At 42.3% G+C, this 25,752-nt stretch overlaps 1 protein-coding gene across 11 annotated transcripts in view; it reads right to left on the minus strand.

Moving 5' to 3' along the window:
• TACC2 (transforming acidic coiled-coil containing protein 2) overlaps positions 1–25,752 on the minus strand; it is a 161,921-nt gene that overhangs the window by 48,995 nt on the left and 87,174 nt on the right. For 10 of the 11 annotated variants that reach the window (XM_053389000.1, XM_053389001.1, XM_053389005.1 and 7 more), the window contains one exon: positions 6,187–6,335. In XM_053389000.1, the coding sequence (XP_053244975.1) occupies positions 6,187–6,335 (149 nt within the window). Of the gene's footprint in view, positions 1–6,186; positions 6,336–18,035; positions 18,179–25,752 lie in introns of those variants that run through there. The other variant, XM_053389009.1, reaches the window with a different exon arrangement.

The raw sequence follows: 25,752 nt of genomic DNA on the forward strand, positions 1-25,752 counted from the left end.
TCGGGTGACAGGCTGCCGCCCCAAGCCTCGCGCGCCCGTCGGGACCTCCCGCCGGGCGCGCAAGGCTTGCAGCCTGTCGCCCCAAGCACGGAGAGCCCTCCGGAGGCCTCCCCGTGCTTCGGGCGACAGGCTGCCGCCCCAAGCCTCGCGCGCCTGTCGGGACCTCCCGCCGGGCGCGCAAGGCTTGCAGACACTCGCCCGAAGCACGGAGAGCCCTCGGGGGGCTCCCCGTGCTTCGGGTGACAGGCTGCCGCCCCAAGCCTCGCGCGCCCGTCGGGACCTCCCGCCGGGCGCGCAAGGCTTGCAGACACTCGCCCGAAGCACGGAGAGCCCTCGGGGGGCTCCCCGTGCTTCGGGTGACAGGCTGCCGCCCCAAGCCTCGCGCGCCCGTCGGGACCTCCCGCCGGGCGCGCAAGGCTTGCAGATAGCTTCCTGAAGCCTGGAGAGCGAGAGGGGTCGGTGTGCACCGATGCCTCTCGCTCTCCAGGCTTCAGCGAAAGCCTGCATTCGCACCATAGGACGCACACACATTTCCCCTTCATTTTTGGAGGGGAAAAAGTGCGTCCTATGGTGCGAAAAATACGGTAAACTTTCAGTTTCATTTATTTACATGGAAAAGATGACAAAACTTAAAGAAATTTGAGGGTTAATCATAGGGTCTAAATTCAACCGAAAGAAGAGAAAAGGACAGATGGAAGTTTTAGCCAGGGCACAGTTTGTGGTCAGACGAAGCAGCAGCAGCCTTGCTCAAGCTCAGCAGGTCTAGGGCAAGACCTAAGCTAAGGGGTCAATGCCACTTTAGAGTTCCATGATGGATGAGAGGTGGCATATAAATGTACTAAATAAATGAAGTAAAATGCATGCAGTTGCCTGCCTGCTAAAATGGTTTGCTGCCACTTTTATTCATTCACAATTATTGGCAGCTTAACACATGTTTAATATCTTAAACACTGCTTTTCTGAAAGTTAGGCTACAATTGGTGGAAGCCTCCATTTGAGCCAAGACAAGCTTGAATTGGGGCCTGATTCAAATTGGGGCCATTTTATATGAAAGATACCGTGTATTTGGAAACACACCCATCCTGCCCCTTTTGAAAACCTGCTCAATTGTTAAAAACATTATTTGACAAAACAGCCATTATTATAATATGAAAGATGAGTATTCAATGCTAGTCATTTTCTTGCCCAGACTTGTTATTTAATTAAGTCTTCCCCCTTCAAAATTATTTCCAAAAGTGTGATCATCAAAGAAAAAAACAGAAAAAACAGTGATTAGATTAGTAGAGTATCTCATTCCTTCCCTACTGTGTGAAGTATATTTAAGAACCACAAAGCTGAATTATGGGATAGATGAGACCTATGTGGAATCAGTGTATATATTTTAAGAATTATCGGGTTCAGAGTCATATTGCGTAGCTTTTGCATACTTTATACATCATGTTCATAAGAACTAAAGGCCAACAGAATGTCAGGAAGGAAGCCTAGGCCTCCCTCTGATAGGCTAGATCCTCATTTATTTATTTTTTAAAAAAGAATGTTTTAAATCATTTCCACGGGATGCTTAGGGAAAAACAAGCCTTAAGTCTTGCATTTTACTCCTGCATTGTGGGTATATACTAAGATCATAAACAGAGAATTTAGCAGGAAGATAAACACAAAAAGATCTCACAGGGCTGAAACTGATGGAAGGGCACAGATCATAGTTATTGGTCCAGACAATGTGGAACTGCTGTACACATGATAGCATATGTGAGAGGGACAGGAACGCTGGAATTTTGCTCAAAAAAGTTGCCAAACTGTGCACTCAGAAAAATGTGCCAAACTACACATGAAGCCCATGACCATGTTCTCCCATGCATTTTTGTGTGTGTGTGTAACACACATTTGTACATTCCAAAATACAGAAGCAGCTGTTGTAAGTTCACATTATTCTTCACACAAAAAGAATCCAAGTTTCCTATCAAACCCATCATTAATAGGGTTGATGTGGCTTGATGCAAGGGTGATTTTCCCACTCTGAGGGTTGTGTTTGGCTCTGCTCTTGTTGTGTGCTTTTTAATTAGAGTTACTCTTGCCAGCTGAGCTGCTGTTCATTTTTCACACGATGAGCTCATTTTTGGACACTGATCCAGCTCCTGTTAAGGAGACCCTAACAGATCCGTGTAGCTGCTCTGCTTTAATTTAAATGTATACAATGCAATGCAGCTCAACTTTGAGCACATCCACAGTAAGTCTACAGACCTTGGCCCCAAGTAAGCATGCATGGGATTGTAATCATGTAGCATGATCCTAGACACACTTACTCAGAAGTAATTCCTTCTGTGTTCAATAGAACCTACTCAAACAGTGAGGCCTTGGGCTACTATCCTATGTAGCTATCTATCTGGGAGTACATTCACTGAATTAAATAGGACTTATTTCTAAGGAGATATGCATAGAATTGTGTTATTAGTAAAGCAACACAATTTGAATGATTTAAATCAGGTACCTTGACTTAAATAGTGCTCCGGATATGGAGTGGGCTAAACAAATATTAAATGGTATCAGCAGTCACGGCATCTGTGCCAACCTCTCAGCTGCTACAGTGCTGCTGCTTTCTAGGATTGGAATAGGGTAGGGTGGCAGCAAGGGCAGGAGAAGGCCAGGTTATAGCAATGAACACCTGTGCCCAGAAGCTTCCTGGCGCCCCTCTCCCTTTCCTGGCCCCCTGCCCCACCACAGTCTGGGTGAGTGGGAAGGTGGACAGTGGCAACGACCAACCTTCTGTGCAACTACCTCTTTCCACATGTTTGCTGATGCACTCAAAAGAACTTTTTAAGGCAGGACTTCCCCTTGTAGAAGCCTTGATGCTTTTCTTCAGCAAGACTTGTTCTTCGATACTTGATCAAATAACCTTTAACAATGCTCTTCACCAGTTTACCGATAAAGGATGTTAGGCTAACTGAACTGTACTTTCCTGGATCCCCTTTTAAAAATCAGTGTTATATTGGCTACCCCGAAATGAAGACCAATTTTAAGCTACATATTTTTGTTAGCACATAAGCAATTTAACATTTAATTCTTTAACATTCCTGGGTGGGTGTTTTCTTTCTTTTTGCATTATTTATTCAGCTGAGGCAGGGGTGCAAGCCCCAAGTCCTGAATCGCTGAATGTCTTTTTAGCCTCGCTCCCTTTCTGAAATCCATTTGTTGTGGCTCATACATTTATAATTTATCTTCTCATGGCCAGAAATGTTAGGAGGAACCTTTACTGAGGATAATGAGTGAATTAATATGTAATGGTATTTCCGGGCAGCAGCTTATCAGCCTGGATAGCTCAGTTGGTTAGAGTGTGGTGCTGACAAAGCCAAGGTTGCAATTTTGATCCCTGTATGTGATAGCTGCATATTCCTGCACTGGACTAGATGATCCTCAGGGCTCCTTCCAACTCTACAATTCTATGATTCTGTGATTAAGCCATAGTTTAACATAAGTGTTGTCCTTGGCTTATGACTTATGGCTGGTTTGGAGGAAACAAGCCCCGATCCTGGGCTTCTGCAGGGCAAGCCAGACTGTGGCTTGTTTCCTCCCTTACACAGCACAGTCAGCAGAGTGAGAGGAGCGAATCACGTATATGCATTAAATCATAATTTTTGTTAAACTATGGATTAACCTAATGCAGGAGTGAGTGACAATTTTTGGCATGGCAATCCAGATCCTTTTCACTCCTCCGTGGGCCAACTTTGATGGTGGGGGAAAACTATATTCCAGACAATCACCCAATGTCCTTATGATGTCAAATGTGCTGCCCCACCTGTCCAAGTCCCTTGCTCAGTGCTTTCCAACTGCCTGACAACCAGCTTAGAGAGCACCAAATTTGGCCCAAACCAGCTGAGTGGCTCCCCATTCCTGCCAGATGAAACAGGCAAAAATGTGCCTTCTCAAACCATTCCCCCACACTCGCAACAGGTTACTCAAATTATTACTAAAAAAAGAAGATACAAATCACCCAATTCTATAAGTCATCTACTAGCCTATTACAGAGTCATTCACAGTGTACGTAACTACAGCTTTAGGAGTGCATGCAAGGCTTAGAAAATGTGGGCTTTTGTTAACTATAGCATTATGACACCACCGTAAGAACCCTGTGACATGTATTAATGTAGAGAGGAAAATCTGGCAGAAGGGCTATTGCAGGGAGACTCAAATGATCAAACAATGCAGCTTTGTGGCTATAGAAAGCTTCTTTACACCCTAGCCTTTTGACACCAGAACTGAGTCAGAAATGAAAGGAATGTTGCCCTTTAACTTCAAAGCAGACTCAACAAAGGCATTTTGCTGCTCATGACATTTAATTGCAGAGGCTGGAGTTTTGCTGTTGCATTAAGGAACATATACATCTTACACATAGAGTCTGGCAAAGACCATACTGGACGTTGGGAACCGAGATGGTCACCAAGGCAAAAATATGAGTTCGTCAAATGCTGAAAGTACAATTTATATTTCTCACTTTCATGCTAACTTTTGTGGTGCCTTTTTGCATCAAGAGCTTTGCAACAGAGCTGCCTTCAACGTGTGGCTCCAAGAGGGCATGCCTGAGATTAAGAGTCTTATGCTGTACTGACTGCGCTATTTAACCTATTTACCTGTAATAGGAGATCCTCCAAAAGGACCACAGGTAAAGGTAAAAAATAGGAGTGTTATAAAACATAATTGAAACATGAAAACATTGCGCTTTGTAGAGCAAGTCCAGGTTACTTCCTTTATCTCAGGAGAATTTTCAAGGTATACAACTATGAATATAGCACAGTGCATTATAGTAACTACAAACAGAGGCACTTTCCCCTAAGGGTTGGCAGGTGGAATGAGAGAAGAGGGGGACTGAAGAAAAAGAGACAGAGGGGAAGCAAAAAAGGATGTGAAGAATCAGGGAGTTTAGAATGAATTACAGCCTAGTTCTGTAATTAAAGACTGCACTCCAAATCCTATTTAGCATATGTGATCTTCCTTCCTTATTTACATTTCTCTGGCAAATGCGGGAAATTAACTTCTTTTTTGTTCAGATAACAATAAATACAAAGCTACGTGAAACAGGGAAAAGACAAACGAAAAGCAGGGGTGGTATGTACATCCTGCTGGAAAATCCCAATAGTAAAAGGCCTCTTCACGCTTTGTGTGTTTGCATGCCACCGCTGCATGTCTTTCTTGTAGTAATCATATAAAATGTGAACAAATGATGCTGACCCTTAAAAAAGCCTGTGCACACACATCAAGGAGATGTGACCAATTCAGGTACAGCTGCCTACTTTGACTAGTTTATCCTGACTTCCTTGAGCTTTATAGAGAAAACTAAGGATATCTGACTAAGACCATTAGCCTTCTCCCATACCCCAAGCAACTGAGATGTGCACAGACATTCAGCGCTACCTTCTTGAGTGGCTTCTACTGATATCAGAGGTTTGCTGCTGGAATAAAGAGCTCAACAGTGAGCCCACAATTTCCGGTGCCTTATCTTTACAGCCACAGCTTGGTGGTTCTAAGTAGGAGATACCAAAATTACTGTCCTAAGACTTCACAAGTTGATATAAGCTTCTACAACACACAAAATACTAGTAGTGTAATCTGCGGATGCTGTGTTGCAAGAAAATATGCAGGGACCGACTCCTTAGCCTCTATTCTGTATATCTACTGAACAAGCCAAGTAGTGAGTAGGTGGGGTCCTATGGTGGATTAAAATAGTATAATAGCTCAGAGACCATACAGTCAGTGTGGCACAAAAGGGATGGAAGGAGAACTCCAGTTCAACAGAAAAACCAGCAGCTGGCTTCAGGGGTGCAGCATGAACTCAGGTTTCAGTTTCTTTTAGAAGGGGTTCACAGAAGGTTTGTGCCAAATTTGTGATATATGGTTTATTTAAACATATATACAGGCTGAGCAAAAGATGGAGGTTTATACCATTAACACTCCAACAGATCCTCCTCCACTATTGGATTTTTTTGGGGGGAGGGGGTGCTACCCAGCTCCTTCAGAGCTCCCAAGAAATTTTACAGCTCTGATCCTTTCCTTAGAGACTCTCTCTAAACTTAAAACGTGCAGCTTCACCTCAAGAAAACTAAATGACATCATCATTTGCAGGAAGCAGAGGAAGCTATGCCCTGATGACCAAAATACTCTGAGAAGCCCAACTCATGCACTGCATAATTGTTACCTGTGTCCTCGGATGGAAGCTGAGGTCTTACTTCCTGTTCCTCTATGTCAAATACTGCAACTTCTGGTGGTGGTTGTGGTAGCACGGGTGCAGCCTTCACGGGAGTTGTAGATTCTGGTGTCTCAAAGGCTTCTTCAGAGTCTGAACTCCTGGACACAAACAAACAAATACAGGTGTAAAAAAAGAAAAGGGGGGGAAAGGGACATACAGGCTACTTCTTCAAAATCACCTGCACAAAACAGAACACAACAAACGATACTTGGAAAACGCAGAGCGCTCTATTTGAGGCCAGAATACCTCTGCATTTCTCAGAGATATTGAGCTTCCTTTTGCAGCATGATTTCTGGAACAGAATATCATGTTTCCAGGTTCACCCTGAAGAAATACTGACATGAAAGATGTCAAGGCATCACAAAAGCAAACATGCACACAGGATAAAGAAAATACTGCCTGGAAAAACCTGCCTTTTCAACATAAAGGAGACTTCAGCCCAGGCAAACGAAAACAATGCCAATGGGACCTTTCAATGAGATGTTGGAATTTTCCTTGGCACAAGCGCAAGCAAACCTAATAAGGAAATACCCTTAAGAGAGTTGCATAAAGCTCTTTTAAATCCCGGTTCAATCTACCTTGATATGCAGCAGAGTGTGAGTTCCTACAAAACAAGAGAACACAGGCTTTGAGTAACATTGGGTGCTGCCTAGCCTTTCAGATGGGGGGGAGGGGAGGCACCATTTAGGGAGATGGGGAATTCCCATTTTCACACTAGCCTCCTTACTTCATACCACAAATGCTATCTTTATTTCCAGCTCACTCGCAAGTTGTGTACTATCAATAGCTATTCAGGCAAATTAAACAAATTCCTTTCCTTAAACTGGGAGAGAGGTGCCTGATTGCACTTCCCTGGTGATACTGTAGCTAGAATCACAACAAATGTTATTAATGCATGCTGCTCTTCTATAATTAAACTTAAAATATTTTCAAAAGCAGATTGATGGATCTTCCTGAATCTTGTTTCCCCTCCACCAACCCTCCTTCTGCCAAAACCTCTGTGCCCATTTCACTATCTGAAATGATACCCCATCTCCCTTTAGAATTCAATCATTCAAGGTCTTATTTTTAATCTATGTACCTTGCTATACAGTTTATCCAGATCACACTTCCACCAAACACATTGTCCCAAACTTAGACACACCATATGTTTAAAGCCATGTCAAATCTTTCAAGAGAAATGGCTCGGGATTCGCAGAAGTGTCAAATGCATATGTTTAAAGCACCCCCCCCCAAAAAAAGAACCCTGGGAATTGTTGTTTACCCCACAAAGAACTACAACTTCCAGAAACCCCAACAAACTACAGTTCCCAGGGTTCTTTGGAGGAAAAATGTACTTTGAGTGTACAGGAGGTAGGCAGCCTAAGAAGAAGAAGGAGGAGGAGGAGGAGGAGGAGGAGGAGGAGGAGAAGTAACAATAATCCAGAAGGAATATGATGACAGCAAACAAGTGAAATACGAGGATGCAAAGTGGAGCCAACGTTATCATAAGTGAGGCAGAACAGAAACATTGATATAATAAAGATGTGATGGATTAATGGGAATGGTGAAATACAAAGGCTACAATAATAAAATTTAAATAAGCAGACAATCGATTGAGGATGTAGTCTTTCTAGAATTAAAGCTGAATGGATATTGTTTCCTTTAATGAACTGGAATGGGATAGGGAACACTGAAATACAAATATATATAAATGGAGATTATATATATATATATATATATATATATATATATATATATATATGGATATATTTTAAAAAATCCAAACAATGTAGCACACTATTGCCTTGAAAACTGCTTAGGCAAGCATTTCAGCTAGTCAAATGGCAGCTTTTCCTTCTGGCCTTTGATAAAATGAATTTAATGGTGTGACAGTTTCCTGAAAGACAGGACTAGGGCTGACTTGCCTATTTCCAGGGATTCGCTGCATGGCTTGGAGACTGTAGTCTCCGCTGCTTCTCACAGCTGTCCACATCCAACGTGTCCACTGCATGGGGGACAAAATTTGCCATGAGGTGAAAGCCATTTCCTCCAGAGGAAGCAGTCTAGAAGCCGCCCAGATAGATCCACAGTAGAGAAGATGAAGGTCTTCCCTGACTTCGCCAGACTCAAAAGGAAAACGCGCAGATCCTTGCAAAGCAACAAATTGCTAGATTCACAAGAGAGGGTTTCTCTAAAAGTGACGAAGTGCAACTGCTGGATTTGCATTCCTATTGCATTCACTTAAATCGCTTTCTCCGTACAATAAAGCCTGTGTGGGCTGCGGGTGAAAAGCCCCCAGTGTCGCTCCTGACAGCTCAAGTGGTTTGATGGACCGGATTCGCTTCTGTTATCTCTGCAGAATGCCAATGAGGTTTTAGTCTTCCTGACTACAATGGGAAACAGCACGCAGCTGCTTAGAACATACCTTTCTCTCTGGAACTTATTTGCCTATTACTACACCTGGAGGCAGCCAAATGATTTCTACTAAATACTCTTCCCAGAGTTATTATTTTTCTGCCAAGCTTGTTGCAAATAAAGTTATCTCTAGCCAGGGACGGGGACACCAACATGAACAAATGCTTTTGACAGAAACACTCTAGTAGACTATTATTGCTTCCCCAAACACGCCTTTGTCTGCAGGTTCAATCTATGTCTATGAAGCGTGCAAAGGCATCAGTTGCCTTTTTTATTGTTATTATTGCTTCTGACCTATGCCCATCCCCCGCCCCACTTCCCAATGCATTAAGGCTGTGAATCAGTGTAACAAAGGACTTCTGTAAAATAAAAATAAAATCCACATGTCTTGGCAAAGAACTCCTGTGGGGACATTTCAATCTCTTGAAATATCACGGGTGAAAACTATGTTGACTCTAGCATGATTGGGGTTCACCTCGCTGCCCTCCACTAAATCAGGAAAAAGAAAACATTTCTGCTGGAACAGGGGGGAAAACCCTACATTGTTGTTGCCGATAAAAATAGGGTTTTTTTAAGAATAAAAAATGCAGTTTTCATTAGGGATGCTTCAAATATTAGTCTCCAGCATACATAGGCTGACCAGCTCAATATCCTGTTTCAAACACTTGCCAGTAATGTGTGGTTCAAAAATGGCACATTTATTGCACCCTTTATTTCACCAAACTACTTTGTTTAGAATTTGTTTTTAAGAGGCTGCAACATCTGAACTGTCCAGTCATTGTGCTCTTACTTGTACTGAGGACACGCCACAAAATCCAACTAACATGACTGAGATGCATTACTTATTCATTATTGGCTCCTGAAAGCTTGAGCCATTCCCTCCCTCTCCAAGAGCAGTGACAGCATGAACTCAGCAGCAGATCTATGAAGAGGCAAGTTGAAAATGTTGCCTCAGATGTCAACACTGTCCAATGGCGCAGCGCTCTCCGCCAGAAATCAAACAGGCACAAGACTAAAATTCAGTTGGTGGGTAATGTGGAAGGTCACCATTTGGATTTTCATTTAGTTTACTTAAAATCAACTATAAAATACAATTCTGTTCCAAAAATACTATTTATCTATCTAATACATTGTGTATTTATACAGACACATGGTATGACAAATGGTCCAACTTCTTCCTAGCAGTAGCACTTTAATGCATTTATGTATTTTAAAATATGCTTATGCCATTCATCATTCATCAAAATGGTGTGCAGAATGGTTTACAAAAAGGTATGGTTGTGCTGGCGGGGGGGGGGGGGGAATATCACAAATAAAATTTATAGCCGATAAAAGAACAGAAATAGAACTTGAAATGTCTGAGGGAATAAAAAACATTTTCCCTGGAGTCCAAAAGAGTGGTGTTAGTCCCCAGGTGTGCATCCTTTTGAGATGAAATTCCACAGCTAGGAGGCTACACCTGACAAACCTTTTCCCTAGAGGACAGTGCTGGAGGAACCTGGACAAGGGCATTGGCTGGTTATGGGAGAAGGTGCTTCTTTATAGGTCTGAAGTTGTTTAGGACCTTAACAAGCTAAGCACTGGCACCTAAGGGACACATTCACTTGTGGGCAACCTTCCAGGGACCACATGGGTGGGTGGGGCCAGAAGCAAGGAGGGTGGCACAATGGATGCAACTCTCACCTTTGTACAGTAGGTTACATTCCAAGCACACTGCCTTCCATCTACTCTGCTTTCCATCTACTCAAGCAAAAAGTGTTATTACAGATCAATGACACATTACAGCCAGGCAAAAGCACTCGAGGTGGCCACGTAGTATTAGTTCATGGATAATCATGGCTAAACTATCTCCGTGCAGGAGCAGTTGCAGCTGGTGGACCAGTTATAGCTGCTAAGGTGCTGTGTGCCTCAGAAGCTACAAAGGACCTCAAGAGACAGAGCAGGGTCTAGTAGAACCTTCAAGTAGACGACCTGCTGTTTCAGGGCAAGGTAATCCTATCCAGATATGGAAGTTTTTGGTAGAGGCACGCATGACCAGGTCAGGTAACAGATTTCACAATTGTCTGCACAGCAGACATGTTGACCAACATAAATTTATAGTGGTACCTCAGGATGCGAACGGGATCCATTCCAGAGCTCCGTTCGCATCCTGAAGCGAACGTAATAAGCGACGGCACATCTGTGCGTGCGTGGGTCGCGTTTTGCTGCTTCTGCGCATGCTCATGATGTCATTTTGAGCGTCTGTGCATGCACGAGTGGCGAAACCAAGAAGTAACACACTCCGTTACTTCCAGGTTGCCGTGGAGCGCAACTCGAACACGCTCAACCCGAAGCACATTCAACCCAAGGTATGACTGTATTTGTGTTGGGTGAATTTTCAAGCAAATATCTTGTATCAGTCTCTTCTAGATTGTGCCCTAAGAATTAAGTATATGAAGAAGTCGTCCTTGATCCTTGGTCTGAAAACTATGAGGAAACATTCCTGACAAATATGGGGAAGCTGGATTAACAGTGACCAGGGTGCTTCTCAGCTTTTAAAATCCTATCCAACAGTCTTGTTTGTTCATTGCTTTGAAGATCAAGAACCCATGGCACTATTATAACCTGAGTGTCTGGAAACTGAATGGTTTAACATTAAAAGCTGATGCACAGAACAGCAGCAGAGACACAGAGGATTTTAACATTTCAGAACACCTTTGAGAGCTCCCAAGTATGAATAAAAGCTGTGAACACACACACACACAGTGTTAGTTCTTTAAAAAAAAAGGCTATTTGACTCTGCCAAACTTAACTTCTGTATGGCAAGCACTCCTGTTTCGCTTGCTCTCTGCAGCTTCCTTTTTGCAATAACCCTATATCATCTGTTAAGAACTGAAAAATTGGATCACCTCAGAAAGTTATTACTCTTTCATCCTAGATTTTCTCCAGAGAGAGAGATCAGGAGCAGCCTTCAGATTTGTATGCTTTCCCATGCTATAACCCCATTTACATTTTCCCCCACATGGAAAGAGATTAACACTCAACTAGGAGTTCACATTCTGAACTACTGAAAATTAAACCCAGGCTCATTCCCTACCCCTCCCTGGAAACAATTGGGCAGGGGGAGGGGATAAGATCTATGTAGGTTATGTGAAGTACGGTAGTCTAGTAGAGGATAAGAGACTGAGCTATGAATCAAGAAATCCCATGTTCAGATTTTGCCTCCACCATTTATTCACTAGGCCACCTCAGACAAGCCTCACTCTTTCAGTCTCATCAGCAATATAGGAGATATCAGTACTTAACCTTACAGGGTTATTGCAAGGATTACACTCAAATAACACATGTGAAGGATTTGAACACTTGGAAATGTTAAGAGGGACGCGATGGCGCTGTGGTCTAAACCACTGAGCCTTGTGGGCTTGCAGATCATAATGGAAGCAGTTCAAATCCCCATGGCGGGGTCAGCTCCCGTTGCTCTGTCCCAGTTCCTGCTAACCTAGCAGTTTTAAAGCATATCAGTGCGAGTAGATAAATAGGTACTGCTGCGGCAGGAAGGTAAATGGCATTTCCGTGCGCTCTGGCACTCGTCACAGTGTTCCATGTGCCAGAAGCAGTTAAATCATGCTGGCCAAATGAGCTGGAAAAGCTGTCTGCAGACAAACGCCGACTCCCTTGGCCTGAAAGCAGAGATGAGCACCACACCCCACAGTCGAATTCAACTGGACTGAACCATCCTGGCGCCCTTTACTTTTACAAATGTTAAGTATATTATATTTTAATGATTTCCCATGAGAATCTGTGTTGCTGGGAAAGTGCTTTATTTTAAAGGGCCAGAATCCTATATGTATGAGGAAATGGAAAGCAGGGAAAGTTCAGTTTATAATGGTACTGGCAGATATCTGTTCTTGTGGAACAACCAAACCACATTCCTTATGCGCAGCTCTAGCTCTGAGAACAATCCCACCACAAGCATTTTCACTGATTTTCGGAAATTTAGAGACTATGGAGTATACTGGCATTCTGTCTAGCAAGGGAGGGTGTTTAAAGTCGTCCCCCCCAAAGATGGAAATTTTCACAGAAACTAAACTTCGTCCTTTCTAAGAATGAAAATTTGCATGAAACCCTGGTCAGCTCACCCATGCTGAGTGATACAATTGCTCGGTTTGAGGCTTCTTGGTTTTTCCTCGCCGCTGTTGTACAACTAGTTGAATCCTTTAATTGCAACAGATACATTCTTATTCAAAAGTAATAACTTGCACAGTACACATCTGCTGTGCACTCGGTCTGTGGCACACTGTAATGACTGGCACTATTCTATTGAGCACACTAATCTTTTGAAATGTGTGAGACTGTGTTCATGCGGAGGCCAGACTAGATGGCCTAATTGTACAGGGCTTGGGGTTGCTGAAGTCGATACAAATTAGGTCAGTGACACAAGCAGCCAGGATGGTAGATGCTGGGGGGGGGGAGCCTTGAAGAAAAATGTTATTGAAAACGTGTAATAGTGAAGTGGTTCTTAAAACAAAAAAAGTTTTAAGAATTCTCACTGCTGTGCCTTATCGTGAAGCTATATGCTGAAAACCCCTTTCCCTCTAATCACATTTATTTCCTTTTAAAGAATTTGGGTCAGGAATATTAGCATGAGGACAAAGAAATTCATTCAGACGTTTTAGTATCCTGTTGGGGCTACGAGGATCAAGCCAGGCAGTGTACATAGGGCTTTTACAGTGTGACACAAAACACATTCCTTTAGTGTCAAATCCTTGTTGACCTTTTAGGCAAAAAAGGAAAAGGGGGGAAAAGACACCTTACTGTACAAGAATAATATGCTGAAACCCAGTCTGTGTCATGAAAATACATAGCTCCTTTACTCCAGTAATCAGCTGTATATTAATATTTTGTTCTTAAGTTAGTTTAAGACCGTCATAGAAGTACCCTGCAAATGCAGAAATCTTTTGCCCAATGTGGGGTTCAAACCCATGACCCTGAGATCAAGAGTCTTGTGCTCTACTGACTGAGCTATTTGTCGTACAGGAACAGGAGCACAAGGAAGCTGTCCTTTATCAGATTATTGGTTCATATAGCTCAGTACTGTCTACAATGACTGGAGCAGACAGGGACCTTTCCCCAGGTCTACCTGGAGATGCTGAGGAATGAACCTGGGACCTTCTGTTAATTTGCCCATCTAATTATTACTATTGCCATTTGTATGCTGCTCATCTTCTCAGAGAAGCAATGGATTACATTCAAATCAGGACTCCATCATGATGCGTGAAGCACGATATACATGTTTTTCAAGCTGTGTATCACATGCATTGGGCTGCTGAGGTATGCAAGGGCTGCCTGATCTGACCAGCTGTAATTGTAAGTAACTCCAGCTCACACCACCAGGGCAGCTGCACAGCAACAGGAATGCACATCAGAGCAGAACTGGAAGAGTCAGCAATTCAGTTATGGGGAGATGTGGCAGCCCAGCTCTGTTGGACTCAGAAAATCCATAAGCTCAACAGCTTTGATGACTTCCCAAAATAAGTTGTGGGCATCTGAAAACCAGAATGTCAACCTGGCCCAATCTTAGCCATCATGGTGAATATGCATCCGGTTCCCTACAGGGAGAATTCTGGAATCCAAAACCCCTTGCAAGGAAAAACACGCAGACAGTGAATTATGAGTCTTAATTATGGGGTGGTATCTATTACTCATTTCTGCTGCATCTACTTTGTATCCCCATCGTGCACCAAATTGTCCATAGCAGCTGCATCATAAAACAAGACTACAATCCAAGTCTATATTTATTGGATTCCTTTGTCAGCCATACACCAAGAAAGAGCAAATATTTCAGTGTTCCCAACAGTACCCAAGCTCCATTAAAAGCTGGCCTTTCCTACAACTCTAGAGAGAAATAACGGACAAAAGGCAATAAATCCTGTTGTCTTATTCTCATCTGTCACTTTCAAACTTGATTCCTCCTAAAGATGCATAAATTAAAAATGGGTTCCCAGAATCCATTACAAATAATGTTCAGCCTGTGTTCATCTTTGGATGTTGCTGGTGAAGGGTAGCAATATATGCAACAATATGATAGTGGAGAAAGAATTAAATGCAGAGTTGACATTTACAGTGACAACACCTGATTTAATGTTGCATGCAGTTCCATTCTTGTAGCCCAGAAGTTCAGAGTTTTTGTGCTTTTTTAAATGCTATTGGATTAGGCTCTCCAATTAAAAAGATGCAGGCACATAATTATTTATTTGAGAGAAACAATATATAAAAATTTACCTACGCGCTCTGCCAATAGTGATGCTGTATCCCTTGATAGAGCAATATTTACCCTGTGACTTCCTTTTTCACCTCATGATGAGCAGAAGAGCTGACCTAAGTCTGACCTATATAAACTGATGGGTCAGTAATTTATCAGGTGCCATTTAAAGCCATGTGATTAACTCATTCCCATTCTTCTTGCTGGGAACTGCCTCACACCCACCTTTTAGCAGCCACCCTCCTTCAGAAGTCGGGGAAGTATATTCATTTCACCATTATGGCACAGGAATCCATTTGGCCGATAGGTCCTTCGGGGCATTTATTTTTTTGTCTTTACTATTAACTATTAATGGCCTGCTATCATACCATTGTAAGGCTTTTCAGTGACAAGATCATCTATCCTATGATTAAATCAAGCGTCGCAATGAGCCCACACTGTGAGTGGGAGACGGAACTGCAAAGCCAGCCACAATGTCTAGACAATGGTGGTAAGAAAAACAACAGCAGAAAGGTAACAAAGGAAATGCCTGAGCCTGATGGTAAAATTAAGGAGTTTTTTCAAATATTATCCATGCTCATGCAATTCCTTTCCATTGCAAGCAAAATCATTGCTGGGTTTTGTACATTTATGCATTTCCTTGGCTGCCCTTGGCAAAATAAAACATGGCATTCATGCATATTGGAATCCTACAGTATTTGTTACATACCTCTCAAACTGTGTCACAGCTGCCTAAAAATGGAGTTGCCGGAGTCATTTTGCTCAAAAAGAAATTAAATTTTAGGGCAGACCTTTGAGCAATGCTTAAGGCACCTGACTCCCCAAATTCAAGAGAGAATTAGGGGTGCATCATCCAGAAGCCATGAACACAGCAAACTACTATTTACAGGTAATAAGGTGGAACTTGTTTTAGGAGTATGAGGTGTGTTTTTTTTAATGATATTGTTATGACAAAAATGGCACCAGGTGACCCATCCTCTGACAAGACACACACTTCATTCAGTGAAACACTTGCAAGCTCTTCTTAGACCCAGGCTGCAAGTCTGTTTATAGCTTGCTTTCTTACCAGTTTAATTGCTAAAAAGCAGCTGTGGTTGATCTTATCAGAGAACAATTTCATTATGGTTTAATCTGGTCAGCAGGCTTCTCTCTAGCCATGAAATACAGGCACTCTGGTATAACAGGCCTTAGTATAATTTCCCTGCTTCTTTTCTTTCCAGAGCTATATAGCATTATTAGAGCTGAAGCTATTTATATCCTATTAGCAGCTTCAAAGAATTATGACATTGCATGCTGGGTAAAATGCACACCCAAGTACATTCAATAAAGTCTCCAGGTGTGTTTATTCTTATTCTTTTAACTCCAGTTATCTCCCTACTTTTGGATTTTCCCAATTACATTTTAGAAGCTTTATTTTAAAAGGACATATTTATTAGACTTATCACAACAAAGCTAAATAATAAAAGGCTGTTTCCCTTCTGTTGTTTCCTATGTCTGATCAAAATAATAATCAGGCCTATCTCTGTAGTCCTGGGTTTAAAAACTGGCACCATGAAATGCAAGAAGCATGTGCTTCCATTTAGCACATAACTGTCCTTCTACTACAAGTTAATCAGTCCAAAATACCTACCACTCCCTTGGTCATATTCACAGAATTTAGAATCCACAATGGGAAAAGGACAGAGAAAACCTCATATCATTACCACCCTTAATGCATACAATCCAGGTGGCTAAAGGGCAGTAAAGGTAAAGGGACCCCTGACCATTAGGTCCAGTCGCAAATGACTCTGGGGTTGCGGTGCTCATCTCGCTTTACAGGCCGAGGGAGCCGGCGTACAGCTTCCAGGTCATGTGGCCAGCATGACTAAGCCGCTTCTGGCGCAACGGAACACCGAAACCAGAGCAGTGCATGGAAACACCGTTTACCTTCCCGCCAGAGCGGTACCTATTTATCTACTTGCACTTTGTGCTTTCGAACTGCTAGGTTGCCAGGAGCTGGGACCGAACAACAGGAGATCACCCTGTTGCGGGGATTCAAACCGCCGACCTTCCAATCGGCAAGTCCAAGCGGCATAGTGGTTTAAAACACAGCTCAGTAAGTGGCGATAAACTCTTCAGTACTGAACACATTGAATGTTTACACCGCCTCTTTTTTTTTTTTTAGACAGGAAATAATCCCACAATAATTAGCCAACCGTAAGCAGCATCTTCTTTGGTTCCCCATCTGTTCTAAAAATGGGAAGCTCCTATGTTTAATAGCAAGCTGCTGCCAGAGGCTACCCATGCTTAGCTTTCATAGGCAGTCTTCCCAACCAGGAAGAGAACATAGGAAAGCAGATCCTGGCTCTCCTGCTCTTTCGAGAGGCTCTTGTGCTAGGAAACATCAAGTTTTCAATGTCCAAAGTACATGAGGCATTAAAGGTGTGATCACATTTAAACATGTTTAGGGGTTTTGTTTGTTTGCTTTTTTAAGCAGCTGCTGAGCAGAGAGATGATCAGGATCTGGAGCATGATGTGTAGGAAAGAGAAATGCTCCGCTCGCTCCCACCCAAAATTGTGCTATTTCCCATGGTGAGGAAGCTGCAGGGGTGGTTTTAATTGGAATTATGAAGAAGAGTTTGGATTTGATATCCCGCTTTATCACTACCCGAAGGAGTCTCAAAGCGGCTATAACAATCTCCTTTCCCTTCCTCCACCACAACAAACACTCTGTGTGGTGAGTGGGGCTGAGAGACTTCAGAGAAGTGTGACTAGCCCAAGGTCACCCAGCAGCTGCATGTGGAGGAGCGGAGACGCGAACCCGGTTCACCAGATTATGAGTCCACTGCTCTTAACCACTACACCACACTGGCACAGGAGGAAAGGATTAAGCTCATGTCCCTACACATCAGTCACAATCCTGATCATGGCTCAAAGAAAGAAAGAAAGAAAGAAAGAAAGAAAGGAAGGAAGGAAGGAAGGACAAAATTTAAAAAAATAATAGACAAAAGAAAGAATGAAGACAGACACAATAAACCATACACTTAACATTATGTGTAGTTTGGAAGTAACCTCTCCACTGCCATCCAAGACCATAAACTTGGTTCTTATGGCCACTTCTATGGCATCCCTGCTAGTCCCCATATACAAGCTTTATCAAAGAAAACCCCAAACTCCTCACCATTCCAATGACACTTTACCCATGTCTTCCATTTCTCAGTTGAGTATGTAGTTCTGGCAGATGTATCTGTCTGGATCTGGAAAAGCTACAGTGAATTATGTTTCTGGGAGTCAGGAGGTTGAGAGACCACATTCCGATCCCTTGTTCTTTGAGACTTGCTGGATAATGCTTCTGTGTTTTCTACAGAGACCAAAAGGAAATCCTCTCTAAATTCATTTCAGAATGTGTTCCTTTTAGGAAGTATGTAACTACAGAAGGGTGTAGCTTTTATCTGTTTTTACAACTGCCTGCAAAATTGAATTATCTTTCCCTTGGAAGCAGCCAAGCAATTTGTTTATTTGAGATAAGGCTGAAGCAGGGAGCATGGCAAGAAGTCTCTTCCCCTTTTGTCCATTAATTCCCCCACCGCAGTTTGCACCTGCATTGCTCCCGCAGTAAGTAGCATATCAGGTGACTATTTAACAGCTTATACTAGAAAGCAAAATGTGCAGGGCTTGCAGTTTTCCATTCTGAGGGGAAAGGGGGCTCTCCTCAAATAAATCAAGTTTTACTGAGATAGGAAGGAGAGGCCTATTTTACTGCAATGCAATTATATCAGAAATAGCACTGGCTTCCTTGTGCTCAACAAAGCAACACAGGATCTGGTCTCCAGAGAAGGCTTTCTATATAATTTCAGCATAAATATGCTTGCGAGACGTGGAGATATCACAGCTACTCAGAAAAAAATAACAATCAAATTCTGCAATTAAACTGATGCTTCCCCATCCATAAATGATATTGGGGGTTTAAACTGGTGAACTCAAGGCCATGTTGATGTGCCGCAGAAGCAATTTTTAGTAGTACCCCCCCCCAAGTAAACCTGCTAAAATGCAAAAGTACATTTCTCTCCATAGCCAGCAGTTTGAGAAATAGTACGCTTGCAAGTCCAAACTCTGAAAGAGCTCCAGTATCTGTAATTGTAGCCCACAGAAGAAAGAAGTGTCTTTGACTATTGGAAGGGTGCCTGGCAGTGGTGGGGGATGTTGGACCCCTCAGTATTGGGGGGCTGGCCCCCTCTGCTTCAAAATATTGAGGGGGCTGAAGCCCCTTGAGCACCATATACCCAGAGCCAGTATGGTGTAGTGGTTAAGAGCAGTAGACTCGTAATCTGGTGAACCGGGTTCACGTCTCCGCTCCTCCACATGCAGCTGCTGGGTGACCTTGGGCTAGTCACACTTCTTTGAAGTCTCTCAGCCCCACTCACCTCACAGAGTGTTTGTTGTGGGGGAGGAAGGGAAAGGAGATTGTTAGCCGCTTTGAGACTCCTTCGGGTAGTGATAAAGCGGGATATCAAATCCAAACTCTTCTTTTTAACTGGCCACTTTTTACCTGCTCTTAAACGATTATTAGACATATTTTTGCCCTGCTATTGCTTATTTATGTTTACTGTTGTAGTAAATGGTTCCTTTTAATATATATACATATTTCTGTTGTTGTTTATCATTGGCAATGGGGATCTGACATGGAAAGGTGTGACACAACTTTAACGCATAGCAATGTGAGTTACACCCTATCATGTAAGCTACTTACTAATGCAGATGAAAGAGTATATACAAACCAGAAGTCAACAGATTTGTTTTTCAACAGACAGGAAAATCATTAATAACCTAAAGTAGGAAAGGCAAAAAACTGAAATGTAGGTATGTTTTTAAAATATGGCTGCGTCCCTCAGCTCTAGAAAGCATCTTGATTGCAGTTGAATGCTTCAGGAAGTGAAGGGGTGACTTTGAAATCTCACCTTTTCTTGCCACCTTCCATGCTGTTTCAGGGTCTGTAGCCTCTAGAACAGATTGGATGGTGCAGGGGAGGGGGGGGGCAGACAAAGAAGGCTCCACTGGATTGAAGAGGTTTCCATGGGTGGAGGAACACAATTAGATACAACCCTACATTTCAGTTTTTCTAGGATTTCATGTCATGCTTGCTTTTGAGAGAACGGATGCTATTTGGATTCCATGTGGCACTGCTCTTATTAAACAAACTGAGCCCTGTTTAAGAGCCATTGAGCTGAAATATTCAACACATAAGTGGGCCATTTCGCACAAAACACTAAATCATAGTTCAGCATTAAATGCACAAACCTCAGGCTCATGTGCTGGCTCTCCCTTGTGGGTACACCAGAGGAGGACAGGTGAGTGGCAGTGTGCAAGCCTGAGACTCACGCAGATAATGCTAAATCATGGTTTAGTCCTGGCCCAATTCACATGTCACGTTAAACCCTAGTTAAAAAATAAACTATGGTTTAATGTGAACACTCAGAATGCTGCTGAAAAGTTCTTGCCCTGCTCTTTCCACACTCCTCCACCACCAGGAATAAAGGCAGATTCTGGATTGTTGTATCATCCAAACCTGGCTCCTTCTTCACACAAACCACAACTAGTAACCGAGGGTTGTTTTTGCTTATGGCTTGTGGTTTATTTGGAAATAAACCATGAGTCTATTTCTGGAGAACAAGACTCTGGCTTGTTTGCCAGCAATGCAAAAGCAATGAAGGACCAGAGGGATAACTTTTCAGCTCATTCACATCAAACCATACTTGGTTTTTAACTTTGTTTTTAATATGGCATGTGCACTTGGTGAACCACTACTTTCCGCTACTCCTGTGTGGTGTTATTTGTTGACAGAAATTCAGGCGCTATTTAGATCCATATTTCAAAAGTCTGTTTGGGAAATTAATCTGAGCACTGCAGCATAACCAACGCGAAAGAGCTGCCGTGCAAATCTCCTCATGGCATTTTTCATATTTCCTGTGTTTGTAAAGCTGCAACAAACAGTATACATGTGATTTCTTAAAAAAATTCCAGATTACAATTTGATAGGGCTGTTCCAAGTTTGGTGAGTTTTCTATATTTAAATCACTTCAGTGTGGGTGAAAATAGGGTTTGCTACTATGTCCTGGTGGCATGGATGGTTTTTTGGTATGCTGTCTTAATATACACAGTGGTACCCCTAGTTGCAGACACGATCCATCCCGGGGTGCCGTTTGCACCCTGAAAAGTCTGCAACTAGAGCGGCGCTTCTGCAGAACGCTTCTGCACATGCACACGCGGTAAAACCTGGAAGTATACACTTCCGGGTTTGCTGCGTTCACAACCCGAAAAGCCGCAACATGAAGCAAACACAACAAGAGATATGACTGTAACATACTCCTATCTCCAGAGAGGCGTTTGTGTTTATGAATGCACGTTTAGCTATATTAATAAGATCTGGTAGTTCCTTAGCAGTGGGACTACCTCAACCATGGTTTCCTTGGTCTAGTCTAGCTGAACTAAAGTTTTATAGCTTTTTAAAATAATAATAAAAATGGTTCACACAAACCCATGTCAAACTTCTGTATATTACATTGACTAAAGACCTGCAACAAGAACAACTGACCAGCCTACAATATGGGACTCCTAATTATCTCAATTGCCGGGTGTGTCTTTGTCATTAAAGCCGCAGACACAGTTTCATCAACAGACATTCATCTTGATGGCAACGTGACAACAGCTGCAACAATGGACCAGTGAAAAGCCATCTCTCTCTAAAATATGCAGCACATCTGCAGAAGTCTCTTAAGAGATGGGAGGAAATAACCAAGCTATATTTAGAATATACATCAGTGTCCAGAACAAGAAAATACTCACCAGGAGGATACTTAACCACTCGCTCTCCATATCTTTACAAAAATAATATTCAAGGGCCCTTGAGTCACAGCAGCATTCTGTTAAATGAACTGCAACAATGAATCAGATCTCTCTCAGGATCTGCTTTCTCGAGTTTTAACCTAATGTACCTCTTAGGCCTTCTGCTTCTCAGCCTGTTCCCCAAACATGAGGATTTTGAAAGAGAAAAAGCTTGAACCTTTCACAGCAGAATGAAATATACAGTGCTAAAGTACATTGACTAATTTGCACTCCTTTGTAAGAGCTAAGAAAGGCATCTTTTACTGACAACTCTGACTTTACTTTTCCCCATACCCAAAACACTTGAAGCATTACAGGCAAGAGCGCTGAACTAAGGTGGACAGCTGTCCATGGCATAATGAATGGGATTCCTAGTTCCACCTCTGCTATCTTAATTTGCCTTGCCCAGACTCTCTTGCCACTGAGATATCTGTTCTAGAAACAAGCTGCAATCTTAGTTTTAGATATATTAATCACACATAGTTATTAGGCAACCATCTAAGCCTGCCATCAAACATTCCAATGGAGGCAAAGCCAAACTTAGGTTGTGCTTATGCCCCATTGAAATAAATGGGCCATTTCGCTGTGCCTAAGGAATGGGGAGTGGGATATTTATGGGAATCAGGACTGGGGAGGGAAAGAGACAAATTTCATCTCTTCTGATTCCAGTATCAATTGAACAAACACCCTGCACATTAAAGAAAAGCAAGAGATGTAACTGCCCAGAAGAATGGGATGCAGTATTGCTGGAGTAGAAGATAATAATAATAATAATAATAATAATAATAATAATAATAATAATAAACCACTCACAAGAGCAGGTTGCATTTGTATATCCCCCCCCCCTTCTGTTGGCCACAGAAAATGGCAAGTTTTGCTCCCCCCCGCCCAATTATCCAAATTCATTTTCTCACATAAACATAGTAAATGTAACCACAGCCAGCAAGGGATGTACTCAATGATCTTTAGACTTTTGGAGGCGGGGTTTGTTTCTGCAAAGAAACAATTTTCAATTCATTTACAGATGCCTCTCCACTAGTCTGGAGTAACAAAACAATTAGCAAATGCAATAATGGCTGCTGTTTTTTTTTTTTACTAGAATACATGAAAGCCCAGGCAAGGGGTTTCTTTGATCCTAACTGCCCTCGAACTAAACCTCATTGTATTTACCACTAGGAGCCCTGTCAAGCTGTTACAGAAGATTAAAACTACCCACAGGAGGGCACACTTCCCATTTTAGAATTTAAAAATTCATTTTAAAAATCAGAGAGAAGCTTAACAATCAAAAAGATGTGCCCTATTGTCATGGTTCCCAAGACTTCCCTTATCTTGATTTCCAAGATCATAACCCAGTAGACCCTGTATAACAGAAGTTCTCTTTTCTAACAAATTATTATTATTCACTTCTCTTATGAATTTAACCCATTAATGGATTAAAAGTTAACCCCTGTACTCCAGTAGTAAAGTGAAGGACAGGGAGAGTCTTATTATGAAAATGCAGAATCCTCATACATGGATGCTGAAAATAGTAACTGAAGCTTAGCCAAAATGCACCTGAGTCCTATGGCACATAGTGACTTCCTTACACACCACCAACAAGAGTTATGGCATTGAAATAATTGTATAAATCTGACTTTGGGTGAAGGATTACATGAACAACCCCTTTATCACGATGTAGCTCAACAGTGCCACCTGGAGCTTATGAGATTTGGGACCTCTACCTTTAAGCATAAACAAGCACATTTTGGCATCCAGGAAGAATTCAGCTCTTTTACACAATGGCCTGAACCGGCCAGGAATTTTGTAATGCAATGTAATGGAAGTGGAATGAGCCTCTTGGTAATTTTCTAGTTGGCCAAAGAGAACATGGACATCAGAGATGGGGCTTCTTTTGCCATTGGATCAAACCGCAACCCACCAAGGTCTGAGCTGAGATAGCTCAGTTGGCAGAGTATGGGACTCAGGCCCCACATGGCGGGCAAAAGATTCCTGCATTGCTGGGGATTGGACTAGATAACCCACAAAGTCCCTTACAACTCTACAATTCTATGATTCCATTTCCCATAAGTAAGGGAGGTTTTATTCTCAGTCTTCCTGGAGAAATCTGATCTTATATATAGTGGTACCTCGGGTTACATACGCTTCAGGTTACAGACTCCGCTAACCCAGAAATATTACCTCGGGTTAAGAACTTTGCTTCAGGATGAGAACAGAAATCGTGCTCTGGCAGCGCGGCAGCAGCAGGAGGCCCCATTAGCTAAAGTGGTGCTTCAGATTAAGAACAGTTTCAGGTTAAGAACAGGCCTCCAGAACGAATTAAGTTCTTAACCCAAGGTACCACTGTATATGCTTTAAGCCACCCAGAGTGGCTGGGGAAACCCAGCCAAAAGGGCGGAGTATCAACAACAACAACATCAGGAGTCTGTATGTGAACAGTTGTCCATTTAAAGGAGTCATCTGCTTGGTCCAATTCTAACTTAAATATCAAGAGTCATGAGAAAGGCAGGCAGAGGCCATTTTGATGCCCCATCAACAATTAACACCTGGAGAGCAGACTGAACAGGCACAGAGGTCACAGTCTTCCCCACTATGGTGAGATGTGCTCTATTTCTATTAAAATTATAGGATTATTTATAAACTGAATTTATTAGCATATGCAACCTTTATATAAGCATCTACCTTCTTTTGTCCTTTTTTTTGGGTGATACAGAAGTGGTCAGAAATGAAACTTTCCTCTTGGATAACTCTTGGCAGAGGACACTTACCATAGGGTGAAGTTTGTTTTTCATAGGGCAATTGCCACAACAACACTTGTCAGTTATGCAGGATTCTGGGAGACAGGAGGAAACGTAATGTGCATGAATGAAAAAGACACATGAATCTGCATTACAACCAGGACCTTGGGAGTAGCAAGAATGAGATAACTTCATCATCAGAGAATTTCTGTTCACAAGCTTTCACAGGGTGGTTGAATAAGGCAGCTCTTGTGTCATGCATATTGTGATTTATCTAAATGGCTAAGATAAAATACTCCAGCCCAGGATGACTCAGGAAAGCCTTTAGATCAGTGCTTCTCAACCTTTTGGGGGGTCATTGAATCCTTTGAGAATTTGATAACAGCTGAAGCCCATCTGTAGACCCCAGGTTAAGAGTGTTTTTAAGAACAAATGTAATTTTCTACACCACATAAACCAGATGTTGGGACTACAACTCCCATCATCCCTGACCATTGACTATGCCAGCTGCGGCTTGTTCAGAGTTGTAATCCAACATCTGAAGGGCCATAGGTTAGCCACCCCTGACACAGAGGTGTCTTTTAGTCTAAAATCAAGACTTCAGCTTTTGTAAGAGGGCCTAAATAGATTCAAAGGTGAAGAGAAAACTTTCTTTCCCTCATGTTAAGCATCATGCTTTAGCATCGCAATATAATTATGATTTGTTAAGAAATGTAAACAGTAAAAATGAGGCTGCTTTAAAATTCCCAGCGCTTGTCATTATTTTCAGATATACAAGAAGCCAATTACTTATTATAAATAGCGGTAAGGTGTTGTGCACTGAAGGCTCTACACAAACATTAATAAAAACAGCGGTGTTTTGACTGCTGCCCTCATATTGTTCTGGTGCTGAAGGCCTTATTTATTCAATATGGCTTCTGCTGTCAGAAGGCGTCAAATAACTATGTGAGCCTTTCACTGTGCAGGAAGCCCTTTGATAAATACTTCTCAATGAGTTCCCAACACTACTGCTAAAATTAAGGATGAAGATGAAAAAATGTTGACCTTCATTCTGATTCTTTACACTGCTCAATAATTGGCTTATGGGAAAGGAAAGGATTTCAAAAAAAGAAGTAGTAGTAATTTGGCACATTTAAAGTTACACGGACCTTGCTGAACAGCTACAGTACTCCAGTCAGGCTGTTATCATCTTGCCTTTAGGATACAACTGCACAAACAGTATCTACCAGTACTCCCAACTCTAAAGATTCTTCCCAAGTACAATGAAAAAGAAAGGAGTTG

The sequence above is a fragment of the Podarcis raffonei genome, chromosome 5 (assembly GCF_027172205.1).
Source record: "Podarcis raffonei isolate rPodRaf1 chromosome 5, rPodRaf1.pri, whole genome shotgun sequence".
In the NCBI taxonomy this organism is placed as follows: Eukaryota; Metazoa; Chordata; class Lepidosauria; order Squamata; family Lacertidae; genus Podarcis; species Podarcis raffonei.